Source organism: Cucumis sativus, chromosome 2 (genome assembly GCF_000004075.3).
Source record: "Cucumis sativus cultivar 9930 chromosome 2, Cucumber_9930_V3, whole genome shotgun sequence".
NCBI classification, from domain to species: Eukaryota; Viridiplantae; Streptophyta; class Magnoliopsida; order Cucurbitales; family Cucurbitaceae; genus Cucumis; species Cucumis sativus.
Window position 1 is genome coordinate 10,168,949 of NC_026656.2, and position 20,906 is coordinate 10,189,854.

At 32.7% G+C, this 20,906-nt stretch overlaps 3 protein-coding genes and 1 long non-coding RNA gene across 12 annotated transcripts; 3 read left to right on the top strand and 1 right to left on the bottom strand.

Moving 5' to 3' along the window:
• Positions 1–828: 828 nt before the first annotated feature.
• Positions 829–4,946, top strand: LOC101206793. 9 transcript variants are annotated; one of them, XR_004214459.1, is made up of 4 exons: positions 829–1,240; positions 1,443–1,495; positions 1,633–1,646; positions 4,235–4,946. It is a non-coding gene; the product is annotated as a hypothetical protein (long non-coding RNA). The 9 variants fall into 9 exon arrangements; XR_968681.2 differs by having other exon boundaries at positions 830–1,240; positions 1,589–1,646; XR_968682.2 differs by having other exon boundaries at positions 854–1,250; positions 1,589–1,646.
• A 1,056-nt stretch (positions 4,947–6,002) lies between these two features.
• LOC101206548 (peroxisomal membrane protein PMP22) lies at positions 6,003–9,284 on the bottom strand. The gene is made up of 7 exons (XM_004147107.3): positions 8,941–9,284; positions 8,771–8,869; positions 8,592–8,693; positions 8,379–8,454; positions 7,611–7,681; positions 7,372–7,457; positions 6,003–6,236 (listed from the first exon to the last, which is right to left on the bottom strand). Exons 1-7 carry the CDS (start codon positions 9,010–9,012, stop codon positions 6,191–6,193), a joined length of 552 nt encoding a protein of 183 aa, XP_004147155.1. The 5' UTR covers positions 9,013–9,284; the 3' UTR covers positions 6,003–6,190.
• A 5,250-nt stretch (positions 9,285–14,534) lies between these two features.
• LOC101206310 (kinesin-like protein KIN-10A) lies at positions 14,535–18,268 on the top strand. The gene is made up of 6 exons (XM_004147106.3): positions 14,535–15,357; positions 15,788–15,943; positions 16,028–16,135; positions 16,209–16,319; positions 16,443–17,708; positions 17,807–18,268. The coding sequence occupies exons 1-6, from the start codon at positions 14,701–14,703 to the stop codon at positions 18,038–18,040; spliced, it is 2,532 nt and encodes an 843-aa protein (XP_004147154.1). The 5' UTR covers positions 14,535–14,700; the 3' UTR covers positions 18,041–18,268.
• Positions 18,269–18,987: 719 nt separating this feature from the next.
• On the top strand, positions 18,988–20,558 carry LOC101206069 (60S ribosomal protein L14-2). Its single transcript, XM_004147105.3, has 5 exons — positions 18,988–19,123; positions 19,230–19,331; positions 19,841–19,970; positions 20,047–20,159; positions 20,256–20,558. Exons 1-5 carry the CDS (start codon positions 19,121–19,123, stop codon positions 20,307–20,309), a joined length of 402 nt encoding a protein of 133 aa, XP_004147153.1. The 5' UTR covers positions 18,988–19,120; the 3' UTR covers positions 20,310–20,558.
• Positions 20,559–20,906: the final 348 nt, after the last annotated feature.

The following is a 20,906-nucleotide window of genomic DNA, read 5'->3' on the forward strand; positions in this document are numbered from 1 at the left end:
ATAAGATTAGTCCCTGATCCTGTGTTGCCAACGAAGAAAAAGCTTTCCTCACTCCCTCCCCTATTCTTCGTGTATTCAGAGATTTTTTGTCCCTTTCGGGACTGATTAAATGGACATCTCTAGTGCCACTAAGGTCCACATCCAATAACTAAAGGGAGAATTCTTTCACCATGTGGCATCTCGATGCAACTAAGATTTGAGATTGTGTATCACGACCGTTTAAATTTGAAGGTCATCATTTAAAAGGAAATATATGATCGTGTAGATCTACGCTTCTATCTTTCACCTTGGGTCATCCTAGGGCATTGTATGTCCAACATCAAATGAATTTGATGTAAGAAGGCTAAGGGTTAATTGGATAATTAGGTAATATTCTAGGTCAATTCCCTTTTTACTCCAATTGTAATAGAACTCTATAAATAGGAGTCTTCTCCTCTTATATGAAGCATATTATTCATTCTAATAAAAGATACACAATCTTGGTTCTTGGAGGATTTCTCCTTGAGGTTACTTAGGCTACATCAATTTGGTATCAAAATTACTGCATCAAAAATTAAAGGCAGAATTCTTCCATTCCAGGGCATGGTATACCCGAGATCGTGTATCAAAATTTACACAATTGTATATTGCTCCCACGTGGCTGATTTATTTTAATATGAAAAATTGTCAAAAATAACAAATTTTATAAAATATTTAGCAACGTATACCAAAATTTTTAAATTCTATGAATAGTAGGGATTAATAGCCACCCAAAGAGTCTAGAATTTAGAATTTTATTTTAATTTATTTTACTATTTAAAAAAATGTCATTTAATATTTAAATTTTGAAATGGTTTAAAAATAACATATTTATGAATTCATAAACAGGCAAAGGAAAAAAAAAGAGAGAAGAAAAAGAGCCCTAACCGCTGGCCCCTCATCCTTCTTCTCCGGCCTCTTCAATAGCAACAGGTAGCGACGGCCGGTGCCCACACCCAAGCCAACCGAAAGCTCTGTCGTTGAGGTTGCTCTATGCTCATCCACGAATCTGACTTGCATTGCGAGGCTTCGCCTAGGCTTTTTCAGCATCATTTCGACGACTAGTTCTGTCTTGCCAGCGTTTTTGGCTTGAGGGGTATGCTTTCGACTGTTACCCACACTCCCATTGATCTTAAATCAGTCTACCCATAACGTCTAAGCATCGGATCTGCAATTTTGAATGCTCTTGAATGCCGTCCAGCAAGGTTCAGAGCCTTTTTTGGTAAGAGTCAGTAAGTATTCTTGTTCTCTTTTCCATTTAGAGTTGGAGTTAAGTGTTTGAATGATATGGTGAGCCGTTTGAGCCCTTTAGTTGTTATGTTTGGGTGAATTTTGAAGTTTTGGACTAAATGCTTTGAACTGTTCTAGGATAGATTAAAGTGTGTGTGATTAGTTTTTAACCTGTGAAGGCTTGCTGTTTGTAGTTTTGGACTAGCTCGGACTGATCGACTCAGGTCTATGGTTGTTGATTTTGGGGGTAAGTATTCTTTTAAACACTCTCAAATTTCAATTAAGGTCTTCAAAATGAGTTCTAATTTCTAAATTTTTTATGGATTCTTTAAACTTCGAGGACGTTGATATTTGTCCAAGTGGATTTATGATGGAGAATTGTAGGATAGTCAATTGAGGTAACTAGCTTCCACATCCCTTCCAGAATATGAATTTGTCTGTTGGGGTTTGATGAATGTTTGAAAATATGTTTGGAAGTCTGTTTTGTATTATTTGAAACTGTTTGAAATTCTTTTGGATGTTTTAAATGTTTTCCTATTAGAAGGCGTGTTTTATGTGATTTGAGGATTGGCCAAAAGTGTATTATATATTTTCAGTTGATTATGTCAGATGGAAGTGTTGACTCTTTTGAATGATAGTTGGAAGTGGTTTTACTGATTTTGAATTGAAAGTGTTTCTGTTTTTGTTTTGGACCTTTGGTTACTTCTGAAAACTTTTGAAAGGTATGAATGGTTTGAATTGAGAAATTCTTCTGTTGAAAATGCTATTTGAAACTACAATGTTTTGTTTCATATGCTTCTAAATGATTCAAGGGGGACTATTTGGATATGCTAGTTTTGTTTTAGGATTGTATGCTAGTTTTGTTTTAGGATTGTATGCTAGTTTTGTTTTAGGATTGTATGCTAGTTTTGTTTTAGGATTGTATGCTAGTTTTGTTTTAGGATTGTATGCTTATTTTATTGTAACCAAAAGTAGAATTTCTTGCACTCAAACACTAGAATTCTTCTGTATAATCTTTGTTTACAATGTTTGCACTGGTTGTACAACAAACAGTCATGATTAATTGGTAAGAATCTTTTCTTTGTAAGGCATAGCATTTTAAGCCATCTTTAGATTGGTCTTTTGCCATTTCATTAATGATTCGATTGGGGTTGACGCCATCAAGCTGACGAACCACTTTTAAATTTGAGTGATACCAACTTTACCATTTTGATCTTTGGTGTTCAGATATAGTCAATGAAACTTTCTACACTTTTTATCCAGTCAAGAAAGAAACTAACTTAGTTCCTTGGTTTTTTGTTTACTTATATTCTTCCAGAATAAGTTGGAAGATTTATCTTGTCAGATTTATTCCTCCATCTTTGACCACCAAAATATTGGTGATGGCTGTGAGGTTTTTGATATGGATCTTGAAATGGAGACTGGAATTCATGGTATCTTGGTGGTTGATCTTGTAAAGGAGGGGGGTAACCGTCATCTCTAGAAGAATTAGAGTCATTTCCCAAATTAAGACTAGGAAAATCATGCAAAATATCCATACTGAAGTTGAACATGGACAGGAAATTGATTCTGCAGTTGATTTTCATGAAAAAATTTCTTTGTTGGGCCCCTGGAAATGCTTCTTTCTGGTTCTTGATGTTGACTCAAGCCTCTTGGAGGAATGCTTACCAGTTCTTGATTTCTTGGAAAGTTCTATGAGGGTTTTGTTGTCTACTTTAACTTTCCAACAAGGTTCCCCAATTTATTGGCTTCTTAATGAGCATGGTCTTGTTTTTGGACTCAAAATTGGTTATTTGATAATTTTCCTATTTCCTAAGTAAGAAGTGCATTTGCTTGTTGCACTCCCATATGGTGTCATTCATTTATCCTAAGGTGACTTCAACAGTAGTTAACATTTGGTTACTCATTTTGAAGAAGAAGATGCATCCCTGTCATGAGGTGGGGGATCATTTCTTTTGTTGGCATTTCTTCTTTCCACCACTTCACAGGACGCTCCAATTACCAATTAATGAAAAGTGTTCTTGGAGAATGCTTGGGACAAAGTCTTTCTTGATCGAGTGAATGAAGAGAAGAATAACAAGCCCAAGTGTAGAGGTTGAAGCAACCGGCTACACATGCTTGATTAAAACAACCAGCAGCAAAAGACTAAAAAGATCAACTTAAATAATTACTTCCTGAACTAAAACATATCTAGAAAAAGGACAAAACAATTACAAAACACAGGCTTAACTCAATCTGAAAATACCCCAACATTGTTTGGAAAGAAGATTGAAGATTCATGTGTGTTGTGCTCACATTGCCTTTACACTTGAGTAATTGACTGTTGTTTTGGTTGATTGCTAATCAACATCTCTGATTGTATGAATGAATTAGATGTTCAACGGTAATAACATATGTTGGATTACTACAACTATTCATCTTTCCCACTGTTAAAACGAAAATACATAAGACTGAAAGTTATGCTTGAGTGAAAGTATTGACCATATGGTAGCTTTGTATTGGAAAATATTGAAAGATTTAATCTTGTTAAGGATATGAAAGTTTATTTATTAAAGGTATTGAAAGTTCATTTGAGCGTTTTGGATTTACTGAAGGACTGTTTGAAAGTTTTAGGTCCAAAAACTCCAAACCTTTAGTTAGTTTTGGAAAGCTTATTTGATCGTAAGGTTTTGATTTGGAAACTACGCTGAAAGCTTTACGTGGTTTGTATTCTTGTGTACGAAAGTTTTGAAAGAAAATGAATTTCAAAACTAATTGCTTATTGAGTATTTTTGTATTCATTTTTCTTTTTCCAAAATGCTTTCACTTGAAGGATTAAGTGTTAGTTATGAAGTGAAGTTTGGCGTTTTGGTGCAAGACATCAAATGATGCTTCGTTTGGACTTGATAGTTTGACTTCGAACTTGTTTGTACTATGTTACTTCTATTGAAATGTGTTAGTTGTAAAAGCTTCTAATTGTTACGTTTTCCACTTTTTGTTTCATTAGTTGGATTGAGAAATACCGACTATTAAACCATCATCACCATGTCGCCTCCTGGGGGTTCACCAAGGAAGCGAAAGGAGGTTGAGCCGCTTGTGAAGCCGAAAGTTGCAGAAGCCGATTCAATTTCAGCAAATCGACTTCTAGCAGGCTATCTTGCTCATGAGTTTCTCTGCAACGGCACTTTGTTTGGGGAGAAGTACGAACCGGCTCTAAATGAAGCTGTTGGAATGGCTAACTCGCAGTCAACTGAGTGTAAGAGGACGAAGCTGGAAGCCGCTGCGGCGAGCATAAAAAAAGTAAATCATAGCTATGCTGAGGTGGCAAGGATCTTGAAGATGGATGGAGCCCATTTGCCTGGAATTGTGAACCCGGGCCAGCTCGCTTGGTGGATTAAAATGTAACTGTCAACGTGGTGTCCTTTGATTGATGTATATTTTACTTTGGAGTTTACGTTGAAATCTTCCGTATCTCAAAACCACAAGAGAAATGGAGTATAGATGACTTCTCTCTCTCACCAAGTTTGTTTTCGAGAGATTATCTTCCATTTGTTCTATTGAATTTCAATATCAGCGTAGAGTGATATCTGTTACTGATCAATGTATAGGACTAAGTTCAGAAATGGATAATTGGTTCTCTTTGTTAGTTTTGTAATTGTACAGTTTCCCTTTTCATGTAAATGATTATACCTTACCCTTTTTGGTCTTGTTTTCTTTCATTCTTTTTTTAGTTACTTTGATTTTCGAAATACAGGTCCAAAATGGATGTATGCTTAAGCTTTTAATTGTTGTACAGACATTTATTTTAGCAATCGAAGTGAAAGCCACGATGATTGAAGTATGCATGATGTTGAAGTTTTATACGGTTTATGAATGTGTTTATAAATGTGTAAGTTAATGAATGATCCTTCTTCTCATGTTCATTGTGAATGGTTTGTTGGATTGAGATCCTCATATGTTTTCCTTAATCGGTGGAAGAATTAATATGAAGTGATAATCTCCAAGAACATACTCTACTCTAAGAAACAAAGGGTTTCACTTTTAGCCTTTTCAATGTTATTTGTTAGGACGTTTTGTTGTATTATGATCCAATAAATCTTTTTCTTTTTCATTCCTCAGGCTGTGCAGTCCACTAAATGAAGGAGAAAAGTAGTGGAGATATTAAGAGGAACATTCAGAAAATGTCACTTTCCCTTTTGAAATAGATAAAAGTGCAACTTTTAACACTCAAAACTATTTATAAATGATAAGATGAGGCAACATTTTGATGCAAAAAACTTTTGTTGCTACCATATATGTAAATTTATTTATGTATTTTATTTTTGTTTCGTTAAACTTAAAGATCTGTAAAAATCACTATTGAGAATGTTAAGATGAAAAGTTAATTTAGAGATTTGATTCTATTATTTGCAAAAATCACCCTAGGACACGAAACTCATTAAAAACAAAATGCTCTCTATACGTATGAATTAAATTAAATTAAATCAGAATATTATCAAAATGTTTTGAAAATAATTCTAAAATGACCAAAAATCACTTTTGTCTCTACTCTCTGACGCATGCTTTTTTATATATATATAATTTAGAAATCAAGTAGAGAATTGAGTACTAAATTAAACTAGTTTTTTTGGTAATTAAAAACGTGTTTGAATTTCAGACCTAACTATATAATATCATCACAAAACATCCCATGTGGAAGTGCTCCAACCCCAACCAAGGACTAAGGAGGGAAGTGGGAGGGTAGGTAGGATGAAAAAGGAATAGAGATAAATAAATAAACAAAATTTAGACACACTTGATTTGTGGATTAATTTAGTTTATTCTGTACCTACCCTTGTATTATTATTCATTTGTGTGACAATCGAAACAGAACATGAGCAGTTACAGCTTAACTTAAATCAAAAGCTAATGGATTCTATTCTACAGTTACCAAAGTAAAGAAAAGGCTTTAACTTAAACCAATTTATGCTGCCTTCACTGATCTTGCTTTCAGATTCAGAAAGATTCCCCTGAAACCACAAGAAACACAATACTTTGCCTCAAATTTGGTAACAGCAACATAATATCAAAATCTTTTTGTCTATTGTTTCTTAAATACCACTAAAGATCCAACCTCAAATTGGTACTGCAATTTTCTTTTTAGAAAACAGGAGTATTTTATTTTGAAACAATGACAAACTGATCGGAACCAAATATATTGAATTATAAAAGATAACAGAAATACAAGATAAACCCAAGTATTCGAGATATGTGGACTTTTCCAATCTTGAAATGAATCTTAAGCTCTATTTCACTCACATAAATATTGCTTACCCATTTCTTCCCTACCCACTGAACCAAACTGTAAGACTCCTAGTCAGGAATATATTTGGATAATTAGTATGATTAGTAGTAAGGAGCATTCTAGTAAATAGATATTAACTTTGTTAGGTTTTTTAGTTATAAATAGTAGGAGAGAGTATGGCTATAGGTGTGAAGAATTTAGAAGAGTGTTTGGCTATTAGGAGAGGATTATGAGCCCTTTAGACCGTAGAAGAGTTTGTTCATCTATCTTTACGTGTTCTAGTTATTATCATGATTTTGTATCAGTGGATTGTCCTTGAAGTAAATATTCGATCATACGGGTGTTTGCCTTGTGAATTTCTTGGATATTTGTATTCTTGTTGGGATTTTATACTTGCAGGAAGTAGAATCGTGAGACAAACTTCCCTAACAAACTACTTTAACTATTTATCAATAATCCCTTAATATCCCTCTAATACCATTCCTATCACAAACTTCAAAATTACAGAAGATCATAGAATTGACAAGACTGTCCAAGTAGTTGAAAGTTAGTACAAAACAATGTCAGCACACCAGTTTTCTTCTCTGATTCTGGTGAAAGGACATAATACAAGTAACCTATCATGTGATACTAAGGAAAGGAATTTCTATTATTTAAGAATATTTATATCATTATAGGTAAATATTCTGTCAATATTTTTCCTTTTCACCTTTGATCACTTTCTTTATAGGCAACAGATCTCACTTCTATACAAGAAGACTTATATTGCACATGACAATATATTTCTATCCCCTAAAATTCAAGAACATTGACTCCTTTTTTTCCTGTAAATTAAAAGAAGAAAAGATGAATGGTCTCACCAGCATGAAGCAACAAAGCTGTGAAATATCACTCGAAATTGGATAGGCATGTATTGGTAATTCACCCAACCAACTATAGGCCAGAACTGCAAATCATAAGCATAACCATTTTATTGTTATTATCTAATTTACTAGGGGCTTTCTTCATGTATAACAGCAATACAAAACTAAATAAAACAGGAAAAAGCCAAGTTTACAAAGTTGTTTAAAGGAAATTAGACTTATAAAAGAGTATATACCCGCCAAGCAGTCAACTGAATAGTTGGGTAGTCCTTTCGAACTTTAGCCTTGACTAAACTCCATGGTCTTCCTGAAATTATAAATTTTTGGGTCAATGTGTTCATTCAACAAAATTGTCACCGTTTTAGTCAACATAACATGCATGAACACTATTAATTTTGCTCAAATAAAACAACTACTTTCAGAATACGTTTAATAATAATAATTTTCTGTTTTTGAAGTTAATACTTATTTACTTGCTATTCTTTAGTATGGTTATGGTGTTCATATTTCTTAAAGATATATTAGACTTCTATTCTCTTTTGTTTTCTGTTTTTGGAAACTACGCCTCTTTTGGTTACAGTGTTGTCTTTAGTTTTTGGGTTCTAAAAATTAAGTTTGTTTCCTCCCAATTTCATATAATGATTTCCATCTTTCTTAAATTGAATTCTTAGTCATATTTTAAAACAAAAAAACAAGTTTTTTAAAAACTTATTTTATTTGGCTTTGTTTTTTAAAACCTTAATTTTAAAAAAAAAGTAATAACAAACCAAGAAATTTAGAAACGTACAAAAAAACCAAAAAACAATGGTTATCAAAAGTGGCCTAAAAGCTTTTGTTTTTCAAATTTTGACTAGGAACTCGTATGATTCCTCGACAAAGATGAAAACTATGGTAAAGAAAACACAGAAAACCAGTACACTTTTGAGAAATAGTAAGAGATAATCAACATTCGAAGTTGAAGTTGACAAAAAAAAAAGACAGGGAGTAATTGCAAATTCGATTACCTTCTACTACCAATCCATAATACATCATGAAAAATAAATTATTCCAAGGAGAGCTAGTCACTTGTTCCAATAACACCTAACAAAATATATAACACATCCATCCATCAATACAACTACAAAAAAAAAAAAAAAAAAAAAACACCTAACAAGATTGCAAAGAACGATTAAAGAGTTAGTACAAAAAAACTCCAAAGTAGAAAAGGAGATATGAACCTTCTTTGCAACAGTTGTATTTCCTTTCTTTCCCTTGAAAATTCTATCCATCAATTTGTGCAAAAAATGCCCAAACGGTCCAGCATAAGCAAAGCCATAGAGCTACAAACCAAAACCCATCTAAAACACTATCCTCTGTTTCGATCACAGCAAAATAAAAACAACAAAATAAAAAGTACCATCAAAAGAAGCAATCGTCTAAACTGAAGTTTCTTGATCCCAGAAATCTTCTGAGCCACAGAGTCACTAATCCCAGCTAAAACCCCAGCAGTAATAGCCTGAAAACAAAGTTAAACAGACCCTTAAAACAAGTTTAATCAAACTGATTGAGAGTAATGATGAAACTGACCTTAGTTCTAAGAGGATTCTTCTGAAGTTGCAGGAGATATCCTTGCCAAGCTTCAGTGACTATAGAGGACATAATGGAGATTTGTGAAGAGAGAAGAAACTTGAGATGTGGCTTTCACAGATCGAAAGAATAAAAGGGAAGAAAGTTAAAATTGGAGATGAGGGCTTGAAGAATAAGCATAAGAATTAACGAGATTTAAATAGAAAAAGGGGATGTTTGACTTTGATCGTTGAAAGGGATTTTGGGGTTGATCATCGGACGCCGGCAGACCGAGACGGAACGCATTCGCCAAAACCAAATCAAATTATTCCTCAAAAATATTTTTGAGACTGAAATTTCCAAAATTTTCCCTTTTCTTTTATTTAGCATTATTTTTAAATATAATAAATAAATTTTTTAAAAATATCAAAAATAGCTAATTTTACTTACTACTTTTTCAAATTAAAATATATTAGTACCATCTATGATAAACACCCATACATTAAATATAATAGTCTATCTGTCTAGGTTTATAAATATTTTCAAAAAGATTCTCATTTATTTATTTATTTATTTTCGTGTAAAATTATTATTAATTAATAACTTTAAACTTTGTTTAGTTGAAAATAAATAATTTTGATTCTGATGAAAATAAAAAATGTAGTTGATGTACTGATAAAATTATAAAGCATTTCATCACGTGTCAATTCTTTTACGTGAAAATTTAGTTTTGTACAATTATTAGGTGTACTCTATCTCTTTCCAACATTTTCATTTATTACACACAAAAAATTGAATAAGAATTATTGGATATCTATATTAATAATATATAATTATATTTACAATACTTTAATTTTTTTTTCTTCTCGTTTTTAGGTTATACATTTATATCTACAAATATCTCATTTAATAAATTTTAAAAGATTTCCAATAACTCCACTCCAAAAATCAATGATAAAAAACTGTCAAATATATTTTTGTTGGTCCATTTGATTTCATAAGTTTGATGAGTTTTTAATTTGATTCAATCAATTTCAGAGTGAAATTTAGAATTTTATTCCAAATCTGAATCAAAATATGTGATAGGATCTAAGTTTTATGTTGAATTAAATTTGAACTTCCAAATTTCATCTCAAATCTAAAAACATTATATTAAAAAAAACATGTAATATTCACATGTAGGGAGTAAGATTAATTGTTATATTTAAATTTAACCCCATAATAAAGTTAAGTAAAATTGAAAATCAATAGTAGAGTAGGAAAATTTAAAATAATTTTTTTGTATTGAAATATAGCTCTAACTGTATAATACACATCATCCTTTTTCGCTTCTCTTGTTCTCTTAGTTAACAAGAAATTGGTTTGAACGCCTAAGGATCCTTCATGCTTTGATCCTTAGACGTTTATTATAAGGATCCATTTTGGAAATGAAAAGAGTTATAGGAGAAAAGAAATATGATAATCCTCCAGTATTATAAAATTTATATGTTTAGGAGAATGTTTGTTATTGGTAGTGTTATGATAATATGCGTTTGGAGTGAGGATTATAATAAGCATTGTTGTGATAATATTTGTTTAGAGAAAAAATTAAATGAGAATGATTATAAAAATTATTTATTATTATTATTATTTAAAAATCCGTTTGGGTCGTTAAGTTCGAATAAATTATATTTTTTTTCTTTTTTTGCAAAGGAATTGTATTAAATGCTGGAGTGAAGATTTGAACCCAAATATATAGGTGCCAGTTGAGCTAAGTTCATGTCGGTTATATTTAACAATTAATTTAAACCAAATATTGGCACCATAATTTCATTCAAACGAAACGATATACGATGAAGAAAATAGTTTATAGGAAGTGAGTTATAAACCAAAATCAATTACATGGAACACCATGCAAGAGCAAAAATTATTATTATTTTTAATAAATTTATATTTTAACTCCAATACACAAATTTTATATATTTAGTTTACCAAATCGTCATAGTTTTTCTAAAAGGCAGTAATTTTTTTAAATACGACATTCATTTTTAACATTTTTTTTTACCTAATCATTAGGTGTGATTAAATTATTAATTTTTTTAAAAAAATTATATTCTAAATCCAATACACAAATTTCGTATATTTAATTTACTAAATCGTTCTAGTTTTCGTAATGCAAGAGAAAAAAGAAAAAAAAAAAACAGATCCATTGGTGTAATCATAATAAATTATCTAGTTCAAGAGTAAAAGAAGAAGTTAAAATTTGTTTTTTAAAGAAAAATATTAAAAGGAACAAAATTTGTAAGTATAAAAATTATAAATGATGAAAAAATTAGATTAAATAGTATTTAAATTTAAATAGATTAATTAGAAGGGAATTGAGGAAGGGTTATGATAACCCTCCTCCATACCCACCCTAAGAAATTAGTTGGAGAGAAAGGAAACATAAAGTTTATTTGAATAGAGAAAGATAAGAATGTAATAAAGTATTTATAGGTTATTATACATAAAATTTTTGTAAAATGTTGGGTTGGTTGTTTATTGATGATGTGTGCAGTAGGAATTGAGGAAGAAAGTGCAAAGGGAAATGTTGAACAATTTCTGGTTGGGTTATGAGAAGGTGCGAATGAAAGGTTTAGAAACTTAAGTGAAAAGGAGTTGAGATAGTTTTTTCTTTTTGGACTCTAAAAAGGATGAAGGAAGAGACGAAGTTTCATATTGAATTGGTAGGACCCATACCCATGTCTGTGGACTCTTCCAATTTAGTTCTATGCTATTTCCCCTTTTTTTTAAATTAAAAAATAAATAGGTACTCAATTAAATTAAATTATTAATGTTAGAAATTTCTAATTAAATAATTAGTTTGTTTATAAGGGTCCGTTTTATATCACAATTTGAATTTAAAGATCAATTACTCAAATTTAGGCCTAACAAACTAATCAACTTTTTAGTATAAAGAAATAAATATAAATCAAACTATTCATATATATATATATATAATCTAAATTTAAATATTAAATTTAAACAAACTCATGGGCCAATAAACAATCAAACATGAAATTAAATATATTATTTATATAGTAATAATATCGTAATCTTACTTTGTTCCATTTGATTCGATGTTTAATTTGATACTCTGATTCTCCCTTCAGTATTCGATGTTTTGACATATTTGGAGTGAATAAAAAAAGATTGTATGTTTGGAGTGAGTTAGAGTCTTCTAGTTCTTCAAAGAATTCTCTTTAAACACTCTGGAGTAAAAAATGTACATTAAGAAGAACTCATCTATTTATAGGGTTCTCTAGTGGGCTTTATGGGCTTAAATCTCGTTGGTTCATGGACCAGGCCCATGGGCTCAACCATGTAGATTTGGGTCATATTTTCTCTTACGTAATCTAAGTAAATAATATTAAATTGAACCAAAATAATTAATTTGATTCAACGGTTATGATAAAAACGTGGCATTATCAAAATTAATCAATTTATGTTTTCAATTTGAATTTGGGATACATATCAATTTTTAATTAGTTTCAAATTCAATTATTTGCACTTTTCACCATAAATGATGTGACAGTTTGTGATTGGTCTCAAGATTTCATATTCAACATTACTAAATAAATAAAGTATAATCGGAGAGGAGACACGAAACAGCTCAGGGAATGCATTCCTCGTTCTCGTCTCTGTTTAGCACACATGGGACTTTTTTCCACTCCCTCCCCATTCCCCACCTAATCGGGGTCCCCACTGGACCCATCCTCGTGGGAAAATTGAACATCTCTAATTAGGCTCTACATTCACCAGACCTTTTAAATTGATAAATAATCAAGAAATCTTGCTCATTTATTATATAAATCTTTTATGCCAATACGAAAACTTAGCCACATTTATAAAAAAAATTCAAAAACTTATTTTTTTTCCTCATATACCCTCCACAACTCCCTCTCCATTTACTATTTCAAATTGGAGAAATGTGTTTTTGTGGAGTTGAGATGGTATTTGTGTTGATTTGATGCAATGCAGTTCGATCTCTAGTACTTTATACTTTTATTTTTTCTCGGTTGAATCTGTACTTTTGATGTATGGAAGCAGCGTGTTTGATGTTCTTGGAGTGATTTAGTCTTCAAGAGTTACGAGGTCTTCTTGTTGTTGGGAGAATTCTTTCTAATGTCTATTAGTAAATTTTACTAAATTCCCTCAAACGAAGAGAACGAGATCTCTAGTGAGCTTTGTAAACCTAGGTTTGGTTGGTCCATGCATCTGACCACTGGACCAAGCTAATTAGATTTGAAAGATAGTTGCAAATATAACAATTAGATTCAAAATAATTAAGGACATAGCAATATTTAAAAAATGTGCAAATATAGCAAAATCTATCAAAGTGTATCAATGATAGAAGTCTATCACTGATAGACCATGTTACAAATATTGGTCTATTGATAGACAATAAGAGTCTATCACCCGATAGATTTTGCTGTATTTGCAATTTTTTTTTAAATGTTGCTATATACTTAATTATTATTCTTAAAATTGCCACCAATTATAATTACCTAGACTTTTAGAGTCTTATTTAGTATTTGGGCTACATTTACCTTATATGGGTTCAATTAGACTTTAGCCTAAATAATAGAGTAATTGTAATTGATGACAACTTTATGAATAATAATTAAGGATATATAAAAAAAAAGTTGCAAATATAACAAAAATCTCGTTGATAGATTTGTATGGTCTATTAGTGATAGACTAATATTTATAACATGGTTTATGGGTGATAGACTTCTATACTTAATAGAATTTGACAAATTTTGTTATATTTGTAAATTTTTTAAAATGTTGCTATATACTCAATTATTTTGAATATAATTGTTAAATTTGCAACTATCTCTAAATAATAATATTTAATTAGACCAAATTAATTTATTCAATTCAATGAACGAAAACACAGTATTATTAGAAAATATGTTAAATTTTAATTAGTTTCAAATTCAATTATTTGTAATGAACTCAATTATTTGTAACTTCATTGTTTAGTATATGATAACGACAATTTGTGATTGATTTAAAATTTATTATTCAACCATTCCAATTTCTATCTCTTTTTTCTTCTAAAAATCACAAGTTTCTTGGACATTAAATTGAGAAGGTAGGATCCCATTGGATACACCATTCAAATTTATTAATATATTAATTTTCAATTTTTAAAAGTTTTCAAGTCTTCCAAACAAAAAAGAAACCTATTAGACATACCATAAAATAAAAAAATTATGATCCTAATTAATTTTCAAATTGATAGCCAATAGATTAATTAATTTTCAAACTTTTTAAAAATCCATTAAACATAATTATTGAAAGTCCAAAGATTAATTTGGTAAGCACTCATCAACTATACACGAATTAAATTCCTAAAAAAAAGTATTATATAGCAAATAAATGTCTAAAAGAAACACAAATTGAAGCTATTTAAAATAGTTCCTTTTTAAAAATACACATTGATAAGAAAACGAAAGAAAAAAAGGAATAAATTAGTCCATAAAAGAGGATGTGCGTGATGTGCTGTTGATTGGGTTTGTGTACGTTAAGAAGAAGTCGTAACGGCTATATTTTTTGTTTGAACTTCAAAACTATCATTACGCCTTTCCATTTTGCCATTTCTTCTTTTCTCTCATTTCAACGGCTCTTCTTCTTCTTCTTCTTCCTAACTTAGCTTTCTTGAACTCCCTCCATTGAGAACTCCATCAATCTTGATAAATCAATTCAAGATTTAAGTTCTTCCCAGTTCATTTTTCTTCTGGATTCGTCACTGTAATGGCTCCAACTCCGTCTTCTAAATCAAATCAAGGTCACATGACCCAACTGAGAACTCCTCAAGCGAAGCGCCTCAATTTCAACACCCCTAGATCACATTCATCCCCTTTTCCCAATTCCGCCATTAAGGACTCCCAGTCCGAGCATCCCGTTGAAGTAATCGGCCGGATCCGAGACTATCCCGACCGGAAAGATAAACCGGTTTCCATTCTGCAGATAAATCCCGATGGACAGAACGTTCGGGTTCGGGCTGATTTCGGGTACAGGGATTTCAGTCTCGATGGGATTTCGCTGTCGGAAGAGGAAGATCTTGACTCGTTTTACAAGAAGTTCGTGGAAGCCAGGATTCATGGTGTTAAGTTGGGTGAGAAATGTACGATTATGATGTATGGACCCACCGGTGCCGGCAAGAGTCACACGATGTTTGGCTGTTCGAAGCAGCCGGGTATTGTGTATAAGTCGCTGAAGGACATTTTAGGCGACGGAGAAAGTGAAGCTGCCGCTACTGCCGGAGTCGATGGTGGCGAGCGGCTGAATGTTGGGATGTTTGTACAAGTTACGGTTCTGGAGATTTATAATGAAGAAATATATGATCTTCTTTCGAGTAATTCTGGTGGAGGACTAGGGCTTGGTTGGCCTAAGGGAAGTGCCTCTAAGGTAATATTATCAAAATTCCCAAAATACTTTGTTTCTTGAATTAGTTTGAAATAATGTTTTGCTCTTTTGTTCTAGTCTTTGTAATTTTATGCTTACGTTTAGTTCTATAGTTTTGGGAACTGTTGAAAGGAGTTCATCTTCATTCTTTTGTCACATTTCATTCAAGAAAGGTCACTCTGTGTAAGTTTTTAGCTCTAGGGAAGGCTTTTCTTTTGTGGAAATTAACTTCACACTATCTGTTGGGACTATTTTAAAAAGTTGCTTTTTGAAGTATAAGAACTAACTTGGATGCTTGAAAGTAGAGTGTAAGATGTTTTAATTGTTTGAACTATTACTTTTCATGCTGAAATGGAGAAAATGGGATCTGGTTTTGGTTGCTTGGACTGTGTTCTTAAGGGATTGGAAGTTTGAGAACATTATGTTGTTGCAGGTGAAGCTTGAAGTGATGGGGAAGAAGGCAAAAAATGCCACTTATCTATCTGGAAATGAAGCAGGAAAAATTTCCAAAGAGATTCAGAAAGTGGAGAAAAGAAGGATAGTTAAAAGTACACTCTGCAATGAGAGAAGTTCTAGAAGCCATTGCATGGTATGGCTTTGAGGGTTTGAACAATCTTCTTTATTCACATATGAATATTTCATCATTTTTGTTATGTTTTGGGATGATTCATAGATAATCCTTGACGTGCCGACTGTCGGTGGACGCCTGATGCTCGTGGATATGGCTGGTTCTGAAAATATAGAGCAAGCTGGACAAGTTGGATTTGAGGCAAAAATGCAGGTGAAATTTGTTTTTAAGAGTCCCCCCCACTTCATGTGCTTTTTTAATAACTAAATATTGATTCAAATGACAGACGGCAAAGATTAATCAAGGTAATATCGCATTGAAAAGAGTGGTTGAATCAATTGCCAATGGTGATTCTCATGTGCCTTTCAGAGACAGTAAATTGACCATGCTTCTGCAGGTAACTTACTTTCTTCTTCTTCCCTTCAGTGGAAGTTTGTGCTTAGAGTTTTTCTTTTTAGTTTTGCTTAGACTGTGATTGTGTAAGATTGATTTGATTTGATTTCCCAATCCTTCTGTCCAGGATTCTTTTGAAGATGATAAATCCAAAATTCTGATGATTCTGTGTGCTAGCCCTGATCCAAAAGAATTACACAAGACAATCTCTACTCTCGAATACGGTGCTAAAGCCAAATGCATTGTCCGTGGTCCTCATACACCAACAAAGGATAAATGTGGTGCTGATGATTCTGCTTCTGCTGTTATTCTGGGTTCCAGAATTGCGGCCATGGACGATTTCATCTTCAAGTTACAGAAGGAGAACAAACTTAGAGAGAAAGAGCGAAATGAGGCGCATAGAGAACTCATGAAGAAAGAAGAAGAGGTATCAGCATTGAGAGTCAAGCTCGAGAAAGCGGGTTCGAAAGGATCAAACGTGAGTGAGGAAGAGATCAATTTGAAGGTGAATGAGAGAACGCAACTTCTGAAACTTGAGTTGGAAAGGAAGCTGGAGGAGTGCCAGAAAATGGCCAATGAATTTGTTGAATTGGAAAGGAGAAGGATGGAAGAAAAGATACTGCAGCAGCAACAAGAAGTCGAAATGTTGAGGCGTCGGTTGGAAGAGATCGAATCCGAGCTATTGAATTCAAGGGATGCTACAAGCATTGATGTAAACAAATCAAGGGACATGGATGGCTGCAGGCTAGCTAAAAGACTCTTAGGAGTATATGCTAGTGCAGATGCAGGGATGGTGAAGTCCATGGACTTGGACATGGATGATCAAGAACCAATTCGTGAAGTAAAACTCATCGGCGGTGTGGATTATCAACCAACTACCAACAACGGTATCCAAAGTCTACTAGACAAAGTGAACGAGAAAGTTGATCATGATGTATTTTCATCACGGTTTGGGGATGGGGATAGAGTATGCCTAAGTACTGTATTCGAGGAAGAAGAAGCAGAAGAGGAAGAGGAGAAGGAAGTTATAGAAGAAAAGAGAGTAGTGTGTACAGTCGAAGGACTCACAGAACAACAACTAACACCAAACGTTGTGATCCGGAGTCAGAACAAAGAAGATTTTATCAAGGAGAGATCAGAGATCGGCATCGGACTGTTAAACGACAACGAAAGCTCCAAGGACACCGCATTCTCCAGAAAGTTGAGAATTCAAAATATATTTACTCTTTGTGGAAACCATAGAGAGCTTTCTCAACAAATTGCCCCAATACTACCTGAGAAGAAGAGATCTGATGATGCTGAAAATCAGCACCCATCATCTCCATTGAAGACAATTGGAGAAGTTCAAAAGGCTACATCAGATCATTACACTCAGATCCTTTCAGACCTGACGGTAATATAATAGCTGCTGCAAGATAACATTTTTCTTTGGTATCGTAATATATAACAACAATATCAATCATTATGGCTGTTTTTTGGTTTACATTTCAGAACCAGAATGGAGCTGTATTGACAGAAAATGAAGAGACAATGCAGCAGCCTGTGAAGCTGGTACAAGTAAAGGGAGGATTAAACAGCCCAAGTGTTATACCAATGAGTCCAATTCTTCCATTGGGCTCAAAGGAGAACAAGCTACCGGGCACGCCGAACATGGTATCGCAGCAAAGTGATGGGCTATCACCGAGGCTCAGCGCTACGCCGTTCATCACAGTAAGAAGACACTGAGGGGGGAGGAGGTTTATGTTAATGTTTAGGAGTTTTGTTGGTGCATTATGGTTGTGGCTTGAGTATATAGAGAGATGAATATACTCTTGCGTTGAACTATGAAGTTGTTAATAGATTCCTGAATTCTTCGATGTAATTCTGTTATATATTATTTTGTTAAATATGAAACTTAACTCTTCCTTCCCATTATTGGTTCTTCTAATACAAATGCATACAAATTCAGTTTCACATACTTTGGCTTATATTTATTGACCTCCCCCATACACTTTATTAAAATCCAAGCTTCATACCATCAGAAATAAAATCCAAGCTTCAATTGATGCTAAACACGAACCAAAAGTGATTATAAACATTGATTTTATCAGATCTACTATACAAAAGGAGAGACATATAACAATAATTATTGACATAAATTTCATCCTATAAGTGTTTTTAAGAACACAATCCTCGTAATTATGGAACTGTAAAAACGATAAAACAATAATTTTATTTTTTGTAAAATACTTGTTTGATACGAAGTGAAAAACTTTTCATACAAAATTTATTTTAGGATTTGTAAAATTAATTTTTTTTTCAAGTAAAGTTTAATTTCATTTGAAAAAATACAAGAAATAAAATCCAAGATAAGTTGTTTATCATAATATTGATAGATACAACAAACTGTAAAATAGACAATGATATTTTGTTGTAAATATTTGGTTCATGGTAGCTCGTATAATTTTAATTGGAAATTTAATCTTGAGAGAGAAAGAGAGAGAGTTACATACCGTAATGTGAAAAGATAACCAATTAAAAAGGTTACCTTTTGAAATAGGGCCAAAAATATTTCTTTCATCAAATAAATGGCGAAGCATTTTCTCGAATATTTAAAGATAATTATGCAAAATATGGGCCGACGAAGGCCCACAATAAAGCTTTATTTCCTTAGAAGGCCCAAACGTTTGGGCTTCAGAAATTGAGCCCAAATAAATTCCGAGCCCTAGACAGAAGTTATTATAAAAAGCAGTAGGACAAGTTCTTCTCTTCTCCCCTCCATCGGCGCCGCTGCTTTTCACAGTTGCTAACCCTTAGCCACCAAAAATGGTGAGATTCTTTCTCTGCATCGCTACGTTCTCCTACTCTTTTTACCTTTACTTTGTATTTCACTGCTTCAATTTGTTCATTTTGTTCTTTTGCTGTGTTTCTTCAGCCTTTCAAGCGGTATGTTGAGATTGGAAGGATTGCCCTCATCAACTACGGTGAGGATTACGGGAAGCTTGTTGTAATCGTCGATGTAATTGACCAGAATCGGGTAAGCATACTCGTTCTTATTCATTCTGTTTTTCTACTTGTTATCCAATGGTTTTAGTTAGGCAAGGGTGATGAAATTTTTTTTATGTTCTTTGTTATTTGAAAATAGCTAAATGGAATAACAGTAGAATTCGTATCTTCTGCGGAATTTTTTACATTGCATTCGTTTCTAAGGGTTCGGTGCTGAAACTGCTAGATAATGAACTTGCTTTATTTCGGTTTTAAGTCATCTGGGCTGTTTTTGCTTTAGAACTTAAGAAGGGATGGATTTGTGTACTACTTTGTTTCAGTTGGAAAGTTTTGATAATGGCGGTAGTCATAATTAAGCATTCTCAAGTTGGTGGATTTTCAACTTGGGGGGGTTTTGTTACCTTATTCCACCCGAGTTGATTTATAACTTTTAAGTGATTTTGAAAATTTGTGAAACGATAGTGATTACCATGACTTGCTTTTCAATGAATTCTTTTGTTAAATCATTTGCATGACTAGCTTGATTTTATGTCTGGTCAGGCTTTGGTCGATGCCCCTGATATGGAGCGTTCTCAAATGAACTTTAAGAGACTCTCCTTGACCGATATCAAAATTGATATTAAGAGGGTCCCGAAGAAGAAGGAACTGATCGAAGCCATGAAAGCTGGGGGTATGGATTTTTACTTACAATTTCTTACTCGTATGGTCTTTGCTTAAGCTTATTCTTTTTGCTGTTGAATGATCAGATGTTCAGAAGAAATGGGAGAATAGCTCTTGGGGCAGAAAATTGATCGTTAAGAAGAGAAGAGCCTCACTCAATGACTTCGATAGGTTCAAGCTTATGTTGGCGAAGATTAAGGTTTGTATTGATTAACTAATAATGATGCACCTAATTTTTTTGTTGATGCATTTGTTTGTTAGCATCATTTGAATTTATGTGTTTTTATCTATGCAGAGGGCTGGATTGGTTAGGCAAGAGCTTGCAAAGTTGAAGAAGGCCGAGGCTTAGAGGAGGTTCATTTTTCGAAAGGATTTTCTCCTTTTGCTCTTTCGACTTTCTTTTAACTTCTATAGGTCGTTGATTTATAGTTCAAACTTTTTTGTAGTAGTATTATTGCATTAAGTCATTGTGTTTCAACTTCTTCCATTTTAATCTTATTACGCCAATTTCTTATTTGGATTTCTATATTGTTACAACTCTATCACCCTCTAGGTAAAAAAAAGGTCCTTGTTGTTTTAATTCAATTGATTGCGGGTATTGGTTTTTATTTGTTTGAGAAAGTACCAGAAGAAAGGTGTTGTGTTAGATGAGCTATACTTGCTTACTTAGATGAGGTGTGGAATACGTCGGTACAAGATTGATGAAAAGACTGATTAGAATATTTTCTGAAATATCGTTTGAAGGTAGTTTCTAATTATAGAAGAAAATGAAGATGTAGTCTCATATAAAAATCTTAATTTTGGTTACAAATGGATGTCTTTATTCATTTATTCATTGGATAGGGCAGTTGAGTTTGAGATTTTGGTAGTAATCTTAATTATCTAACATTTTAGTTAGAAGAGTAATGTTTTTCAACTAATTAATTAAGATTGTATAAGTGGTTTC

What these genes read in the sequence shown, in the direction of transcription:
- LOC101206548 (XM_004147107.3), bottom strand. Translation starts at nt 9,012, where the DNA reads ATGTCCTCTATAGTCACTGAAGCTTGGCAAGGATATCTCCTGCAACTT. An exon ending in ATACAACTGTTGCAAAGAAG is followed by an intron (nt 8,455 to 8,591) that starts GTTCATATCTCC and finishes ATATTTTGTTAG; the next exon opens with GTGTTATTGGAACAAGTGAC. An exon ending in TTCAGTTGACTGCTTGGCGG is followed by an intron (nt 7,458 to 7,610) that starts GTATATACTCTT and finishes TATGATTTGCAG; the next exon opens with TTCTGGCCTATAGTTGGTTG.
- LOC101206310 (XM_004147106.3), top strand. Translation starts at nt 14,701, where the DNA reads ATGGCTCCAACTCCGTCTTCTAAATCAAATCAAGGTCACATGACCCAA. An exon ending in CTAAGGGAAGTGCCTCTAAG is followed by an intron (nt 15,358 to 15,787) that starts GTAATATTATCA and finishes ATGTTGTTGCAG; the next exon opens with GTGAAGCTTGAAGTGATGGG. An exon ending in AGATCCTTTCAGACCTGACG is followed by an intron (nt 17,709 to 17,806) that starts GTAATATAATAG and finishes TTTACATTTCAG; the next exon opens with AACCAGAATGGAGCTGTATT.
- LOC101206069 (XM_004147105.3), top strand. An exon ending in ATGTAATTGACCAGAATCGG is followed by an intron (nt 19,332 to 19,840) that starts GTAAGCATACTC and finishes ATGTCTGGTCAG; the next exon opens with GCTTTGGTCGATGCCCCTGA. An exon ending in CGAAGCCATGAAAGCTGGGG is followed by an intron (nt 19,971 to 20,046) that starts GTATGGATTTTT and finishes TTGAATGATCAG; the next exon opens with ATGTTCAGAAGAAATGGGAG.